Genomic DNA, 8,953 nt, shown 5'->3' with positions numbered 1-8,953 from the left:
GTTTGACCAGCAGATATTCTCCCGCGCCACGATGCCCACCGCCATGCTGGAGACGTATGCGTCGTGCGAGCGCCCCCCTCCTCTGGACAAGCTCAACCCGTACCGCGACGACGGGCGCGACGGCCTGAAGTTCTACACGGACCCTGGCTACTTCTTCGAGCTGTGGAGGCAAGAGATGCTGCAAGACACGGAGAGGATTCAGCACGACAGAGGAAAGAAGGTCACTATTGTATATTACCCTACTAACAGCTATTCGCATCCATGGAGTACTTATTTATTCATAATGGCACTGAGGAAAACAAAAGAATATTTGTTTATAGACTGTCTAACTAAGCCAAAAAAAATTATAAAATATGTTTACGTTGTAATTTTGAGATTACTAGGAGTTGGCTTCCCGGAAGCCGGAAATCTGACTCAAAAGAACATGACGTAGTTCACAGTAGTTTTTTTTTATAAATTTTTTCATACATTTTCAAAATACCTAAGGTACAATTAAATACTCGAATTTTTACCAAAACCACGCGAAACCTTTTAATTTATTTTGTTTTGTTTTGTAATTTTAATATTTTTCTTGCATTTTTCAATATGCAGTAATTATGATGCTACAGTGTTCTTATCATATTTCAACAGTCAAATGAGCAAACATTACAAAAAATATTTTATAATGCCATTATATACATTAAGTTACAAGCATTAATAAATTGTAAAATGTTACTTTTAGCTTTACTGCAAAATGTCAGATTTAGACATATCAAAGTGTACTTTTGGGGGTGCGATAATATTTATTATTAGCACTTGTAATATACAAATAACTACATAACATGTCTAGTATAATTAAAATTTTGTGGCGCAGGTACGGCCGCGCGGAGGAGGCAGCGGCGCAGACGCGGCGCGGCGCAAGCAGCGCGTGCGCGCTCCCCCATGCACGCGCGACAAGCAGCGCGAGCTCGCGCTCACTCGCGGAGAGCACCTCATGCCGCAGCCCCCGCCCACCCACTACCCGGACCCTCCGCCCTCCTACGAAACCCTGCAGCAGCACTATAATCACTCTCCAGGTAGGACTACCCGTGTAATGCCCGACGCTCGACACGCGCAAGTTGCGCATTGAACTTAAAAGAAATAGTCTTTTTGCTGCTGGTTTAGTTGGTCTTCCCGAAAACAGTGATCACGCTTAGTGGCGGTTTTGCATATCACCCCCTCATGTGTAATATCGACAACTATAAGAAATTATTAGGTGTACCCATAAGTAATCAATTATTTTTAAGGTATGATAATGACGCTTTAAAAACACTGGTGGAAACGAATCCTAAACTGAGCATCCAGGAAATAGCAAACACTCTTCAGGCTACTTTGTCAACAGTTCAAAGACATCTTCATGAAATCGGGAAGGTTTACAGACAGGGTATACGGGTCCCACATCTATTGTCGGAGATGAATAAAGATCAACGGCGTACAATTTGCGCATCTCTTTTGTGCAGAGAAAGAAGTGATCCATTTTTACGAAGGATTGTTACTAGTGACGAGAAATGGGTCTTGTACAACAACAACAAGCGCACTAAACAATGGCTTTCTCCAAATCAACTAGCCGTACCTACTCCTAAACCATCCCTCACTTTAAAGAAGGTGTTATTGTGTGTTCGGTGGGACTGTGGTGGCATCATTCATTTTGAACTATTGAAACCGGGAGTAACAGTTACGACGTATTGCCAACAATTGGATAGATTGCATAACCAATTGCTGGTAAAACGACCAGGTCTGGTCAACAGAATAGGGGTAATATTGCAACATGATAATGCCCGGCCGCATGCGGCAAGATTAATCCAAGAAACAATAAGGCAGCTAAGCTGGGAGGTTTTACCACACCCTTCATATTCCCCAGACATAGCACCGACCGATTTTTATTTATTCCGGTCCATGGAACACTACCTGAAGAATATATATTTTTTTAAATGTTCATGATGTTCGAACTCACCTAGAAGCATACTTTTCTTCAAAAGATACGGAATTATATGAAAAGGGAATTAAAAGTCTACTGACAAGATGGCAAAAAGTCCTAGATAGCGATGGAGGTTATATAATCGATAAAAAATTAAATTAAATGTAGTTAAATTCTTAAATAATTTTGTTGCCACTTAAATAATTGATTATGATTACTTATAGGTACACCTAATATAAAGAAAGCCATAGAAAATTACCTGTCAGCGGATAGTACAGCCGAGTTGATTGCAGCAGAAGTAGTGTAGAGTAGTGTGGAGCAGTGTGAAGTCCAACAGCTCCCGTTTACAGTCCTATGTAGGGGGAGAATGTTGATCCTAGTTTGTGCTTTTGCACTTACGCTGGAAGATGTGTTTGAGTCAGGTGGTCCTTTAAAAGACCACCTGACGAAGTTAGGGACGGTAATGTCGAGCAATCTATTAAAATATTTAAGTTCCCAATTCATCTATGTAATTTTATCTTATCTCAATAAACTTCCTCTCCAATAAAATAGATTTAGACTGGAATGATTTACTAAAACATAGAATTCATAGTTCATGTTTGCATATGCGCTATTTTTTTATGAATAAATTTGACGGTTGTCAGGTTTTATAAAACAGTCGTTCAAAAAGTTCAGTGGTCATTTTTATTATTTTTTCTTAACTTGTTCCATATGTAAGAAAATATTTTGTATAGCCAATTTCCCGTAGCGCTGAACTTCCTTTTCGGTCTTTGGAAACTAAAAATGTTTGGAAACCCCTGAATTATACTGCCGATGGATAGTATTTATCTTGAAGCTGTTTTAAAATGACACAAGTCTGATTGCGCGTTTCCCTCTTCCCCAATGTTTATCAGTATTATTGTTAATGTTGAGTGGCGTTGACAATTTGGTTTCTTTTTATCATATTGTTTGTGATTGGGAATATCATGCGCTTTAGGAGGTTTTCTCACAAAATAATATTCAAACCACATCCAGGTAAAGTTATTAATTACTGCAGAAGAATAATTGACAAAAAAAAACGGCATTCAAATTATTTTTCTAAATTGTTTATTCTTAAAATAAAACCGAGCTACATTATGTAATTCCTCAATTTGTCATATTTTCTTTGTGTTAAATGAATAGTAGGTTTAGACCGAAAGGGGGAAATTCGAATCCTCCATAAACCGATTTTGATTCGATAACTTGAGTATGATTAAAGCTATCTGCCCTATATTTTTTGTAATTGTGAAAATAACAGAAGGAAGCATTTTCCGGTTTTTGTTTTTAAATTTTCAAATCATTTAATATTAAAACAAAATAAAGACGTAAATAATGCATAAGTCAATTTCACTTTATGAACATTAGCATTCGGCTAACTAACAAAAATGAATAAAATTCAAAATGAGTAAAATATGTGTACGTAAAAACATGAATAAATTATTGCACGATCATGAACACTTCCAACTTTTTATTCTCGTGACGCTATACAAGTAGGCGATGGGGTCGTTTGGTCCCCCCGTTCGAATCATGTGTAATTTTTGGATGCTTAGTGAGGAAAGGGTTTAATACTATTCAGTCATTAATTTCACAGTAGTGGCTGTTTAGCTTAGAAGACAGCATATTGTGGCCTATAAATAAAAATATAAGGTGCATAGGTTTTCTCGGTTACGGTTTGGGTGATCCCGCGTAAGTTGGATTCGTTCCGACATTTCGGCTACCATTTTCGGGGTAAACATTGTGTGTTAATGTACTATTAAGTTGTACCGTGTCGCAGTCGGCAGCAGGCACATTTCGTGTCATTTTTGTAGTGTTTAGTGCTGAAAACCATGTTGAGTTTTATTTCAGTCCATTGTCTTTGTTTATGTTATTTGAGTGTTTGTGTTACACACTACAAAAATGACACAGATTGAGCCTGCTGCCGAATGCGACACAGTACAACTTACTAGTACATAAGCACATTTTTTTCTTCTATAAAACACATCTTTTACCCTAAAGATGGCTCATGCAATGGTAGCCGGAATGTCCAAACGAATTCAACTTACACGGGATTACTAAAAAATGATACATATTAAAAATATAAGGGTTTGTGAATTTTGTTTGTGTTTTAATGTTTTAATGAAAAAAAAAAAAAAATTAAATGTATTTTTTTAATTTAAAGAGAAATTAGATTTATAAAAAAGGTAGAGAAATTGTTAGCATTATTTTGCACTTTTAAAACATGTATAATGTGTGATTTAATGTTGGGATATTTCTTGTCCAAAGTGTAGGTTAGGGTGGTGCTTAAAATACCCAAAAATATTTTTTGTTTCTTTTCTCTTGAGTCACCCTCCCATTTTATTCTACCTAATAGGAGAAACTTAAATTAATTTTTTGAGATTTTTTGAGAAAAATTTAAAGGTCGCTACTAAAGATTTAAAAAATCTAACATTTTCCCAAAAAGTGATTATTTAAAAAAAATTGTGTTTATTATAAAATTATATTTTTTTACATAATAAAACCTAAAATGAGTTTTTAAGGTCCATATGTGTTATCCAAAGCTAATTTTGTATCATATATGTGTTACAATTTACTTTCGGGATGTGAACAAATAAGAGGAAAATTAGACAAAAAACACAGATTTTTACAAAATTTCTTTAATTGTCACAATTTAAAAAAAACTTATTACAGAATTAATATAAGCTTATATTAGTTGTTTAGAGTCCTCAAAAAAATTTTGATGCCACAATTAACACGCAAAAAACTCATTATGCAGACAGCAAAGTTACTTTTTTGTAGTTCGGGAACTTTTGTCTGAAGGACTTCACAAGAAGCAAAATATACTGCTTCTGGTCTTCATATAGGGTCAGTATTTTGTTGTACTCTGGATTAAGGACACCCCTCTCTCTGCTGTATCATTGACTACCTTAAATTTTGTTACTATTTCCTTACTTTGAATATATTCTTTGTCTTTGATCCAGTCTTCAACTTTTTTCTTGAGGAAATCGGAGCTTAATCCGGTAATAGAAAAGAATCGTTTGGTGTTACTAGTGACAAAATCTTCTAGATTTTTATTACCAATGTTTTCAATCTACAAGTTTACATTAATTCTTTTCGGGCAAAAATCAGCTCCTTCTTTCTTTAGAGCTTCCACCATTTTTTTCTGAGTTTTATTTCCTACTTTGTCATCAAAAAATGATAAGGCGATAAGTTCTTCTGAGACATACCATAAATGGCCACATACTTTATTTATTGCTTTTCTAGCTATGACAGGGTTTATATCCTCATACTTCTTTAAATCTTTGAGGAATTCCAAGTCGTTTCTTGGGGCTAAACAAGCGGATGGAGCTTGGAACCAATACTTAATATAGATTAAGACTGTAAAAATACAGATTTCTCGCAAACCTTTTTCCTCATGTTTTGTCAATCTGAATTGTTCTCGAAACAAGAATATTTTCAGAGAGTAGATAGACTTTGCCATCCAACGTGCTCGGTGAGTACCTGCAGGCTTTTTAAATGACACGCCATTTTCTAGTTCTCCTCCCAAAAATACAATGCTTAGTTGCAAGAGTTCCTTGTTATCATCTCTGGGCTGATATTCTGTCAATTGTTTCTTAGCAAAATTGATTATTTCATCTTTCACATCTTTGAGCTTTTCAATAGATTCTTCATCAGTTTCTAACGTCGTATACTCTTCTTTATTAATTAATTGCCAGTTTTTCTGAAATATTTTGAATAATAAAGTATCTGGTCCAGACGAAGGCCCAATTTCATTTTGAACAACTGATTCCAGCATAATTTCCATAATGTGATGCCTACATGCTAACCAGAGCATTTCCTTATCCATTTTCTGCTCAAGTAGAATACAAGCCCCTTTTTGAGACCCGGTATTAGATGCGGTTGTGTCAAAACTCACACGCTTTACTTTATTGAGTAAACCTCATGAAAGGAGGGATTCATAAACTGCTGATGCAATTTTTTCACCTTCAGCAGGCTCAAGTTTTAGAATGCAGAGAAGCTGATCCACCCCTAAAACTTAATGAAATCCAACAAAATTTTAGTTAACTCCATTTTATATATGAGAGATCAAAATGGGAGGGTGAACCGTTGAATTTTTAAACTTTCATCACCCTAGTGTAGGTACATCACATAGACAACATTGATAATTTAATGCCTGAGTGATGTACCTAGAATGACAACCAGCAAATTCTAATTGAATAAGGCCATTGAATGTTTATTTGATTCAGAAGTTGGCATCAAAAAGTAAAAGTAAAGCATTAAAATAATAAATTTTTCCTTAAAGTAACATAGTTTTTACTTGAAAAACATAGTTATTTTATTCTGTAGGAAATTTTGATAAATGCTAACAATTTTCAATGTGTTTTGTAGGTGTGATGATGCTAGACACAAGGGATGGAGTAGCCGCGCGACCCAACTCTATAGAGCTGTCACATCAGTACCAGCCACACCAGCCACATCAACACCAGTTGCATCAGGCTCACCAGTCCCATCCACACCAGCCCACACCCACCAACCACAACTCGCACGGTGAGCTATATCAGTCTATACCACGTCCCGAGATACTGCATCAGATTTTTTGGCTTAACTGAATTTGTTGGTAGAATAAGTCAAACTGAGTTGTTCATAATACAGTGATAATCTTTTTATAATGAGAAAATTACTAGTTATTCAACAAGTGCTGAGTTACGGTAAATTTAAGATTTTAGGAAAACTTTTGATGAGTTCTGAACTGGCTCATTATTTCTATCTTCGTCCCAGTCTTCAAATTATGGAAGTGCCGTCCGCCTGTCACCGAAAGTCAAACTTTATTTATTTACACCCATGGGCCTTTTACAATAAATACAAAATTATAGTGGGATTAATTTGTCTTGTAATGGTTGCAGGTGAAGAGCTCATGTATGGTACAGGTCCTCTATCTTCCGAGAGTCTGTACAGTGGGGGCGGAGGCACTCCACGCAGGGGTCGGCCCTCGGCCCCGCCCCCTGCGCCCCCCGGCCCCTCTACGCCTTCTCGGCGCTCAGCCTCAGCGCGCGAGGCGCTGCCGCCGCCGCCGCCACCACCCGCTTCGCCCCCTGCCATGGCGCCTTCTCCTCCCGCAGCCAGCCCGCCGGCCGAAGGTCCCCCGCCGCCGCCGCCACCCCCACCACCACCCGAGGGCGCTCTCACACCGCCGCCCCCGCCGCCGCTGGCTAATGGAGACATCCGCTCGCCCGTGCTCAAGCAGCCCCTCAAGGCCGCGCCACCACCCCCCGCGCCGTTGCCTGATCCCCGGGATGACTTGCTCAAGGCAATCAGAGATGGTAAGATACAACCTCACCTATCGAATGCACTAATATCCGACAGAATAGATACAGGGTTATTGTTCAAATACTTACTATATTTTTCCTCACTTCCAGGAATAAAACTGAGGAAAGTGGAGAAGACTAACAGCACCAGAGGAAATGAATCGGGTAGCGTGGGTAGCGCGGCTCTCCACGATGTGGCGTCTATTCTGGCGCGGCGAGTAGCCGTGGAGTTCAGTGAGTCGGACAGCGGAAGTGACTCGGAGGCAGACTCCGATGGGTGGGCGGAGCCACCGCCCGCGTGACACCACCCACTGCCGCGGGCATCCGACAGAAACAATTTTGCCGATATAATTCCCTCTCAATCAGCTCAGCCCGTTCAATCTCCCCCCTCCTCTGGAAAGACTGCGAAAGTAAATGTCAAACCCACTTTTCGCATTGACCCCAGCCTAATTAGCGGCGTCAAACCCGTACCAAACACAACCACCGACGTCCCCGAAACTATCACCCCGAATGTCATCGATCTGAATCAAGATAATTTAAAGTCCAGCATTGATAAAACTGCTAAAATGTGCGAGGATTCTGAAAATGTTGTCCCTAAAGTGGAAGAAAGTCAAGTTATAATTAGGAGAGATAGTGCGAATTCCGTGGGGTATAATGATCGGAAGCCTATGATCAGTTTTGAAAGTCCCATGCCTTCTGTGGAGTTATTGAGAAATAGAATAGGAGCTAATAATAATGCCGGAGTCGCCCAGAATAATTATTCTCCGGTTAATGTGAAAAACATTCATCCACAATTCAAAGTTACAGATTTACAGTCTAAAATCAACGAGTCCCACTTTTCTACCAATGATACAAATTTTAAAGTCGATGATTCGCAATCTAGAGTTAAAGAGCAACCCAAAGTTGACGATTCGCTTATTAAAGCCAATGACTCAAAAGCTGAAGGTATTGATACGCAAATTAGAGTTATTGAAAAATCTAGAGGTAGTGAGCCACAATCTAAAGTTAGTGAATCCCAATATAGGCATAGTGATTTTCAATCTAAAACTAACGATTCGCAATCTAGAATGAGTAATTCGCAATCAAATGTTATTGATTCACAATCTAGACATAATGATATACAGTGTAAAATCGGTGATTCACAATCATTGCACAATATGCAATCGAAAACAAATGATGCACAATCTAAAGATAAGAAACTGCCACCGAAAATAAAAGACAAAGCTCCAGAAGTCAGACCGAGAGTATCATCAATGGCCGTAGAAACACAGAAAAGTGCTTCTATAGCGTCTGTTCAAAAAAGCAATCCCTCAATCAAAACAGAAAATGACAAATTTACAAATGAAAATGAATTATGGCAAAAAAATATGAAAATGAATAGTGGTCAACAAGTGATCAAATCACCAGAAAAGAAGAAATCTTCTCATAAGATTGATGAAGAAAAAGTAACGGTGTCTAATGCCATTAAACATTTTAACAATAAATGCGAGAGTATCGCTACCAGCAAACAAGATGTCAACAAGTCAGCCACAGTGTTTCACAGTGTTCAGTCCAATAAAGGTTACAGCGCCCGGCCTGTTTACGCCACTATGGACTGTCGCAGTAAACGGAACAACCTCATGACAAGAGGGTATACAGTCACGGAGTATTCCATCCGCGCTGAGAGCTTCCGACGCCAGGCCTCCGTGACGGGGGCGGTGGAAGATAGGCCCCGTAC

At 38.6% G+C, this 8,953-nt stretch overlaps 1 protein-coding gene across 1 annotated transcript; it reads left to right on the top strand.

The window, feature by feature from the left end:
* The first annotated feature begins 6 nt into the window (after nucleotides 1-6).
* SCAR (wiskott-Aldrich syndrome protein family member 3 SCAR) lies at nucleotides 7-8,654 on the top strand. Its single transcript, XM_088241499.1, has 5 exons — nucleotides 7-220; nucleotides 854-1,055; nucleotides 6,320-6,478; nucleotides 6,835-7,251; nucleotides 7,348-8,654. Exons 1-5 carry the CDS (start codon nucleotides 32-34, stop codon nucleotides 7,536-7,538), a joined length of 1,158 nt encoding a protein of 385 aa, XP_088097625.1. The 5' UTR covers nucleotides 7-31; the 3' UTR covers nucleotides 7,539-8,654.
* The last annotated feature ends 299 nt before the right edge of the window (nucleotides 8,655-8,953 follow it).

Source organism: Micrasema longulum, unplaced genomic scaffold, assembly GCF_059751315.1.
Source record: "Micrasema longulum isolate JH-2025_06_02 unplaced genomic scaffold, ASM5975131v1 h1tg002922l, whole genome shotgun sequence".
NCBI classification, from domain to species: Eukaryota; Metazoa; Arthropoda; class Insecta; order Trichoptera; family Brachycentridae; genus Micrasema; species Micrasema longulum.
This window is presented reverse-complemented; position numbering and strand designations above follow the sequence as displayed.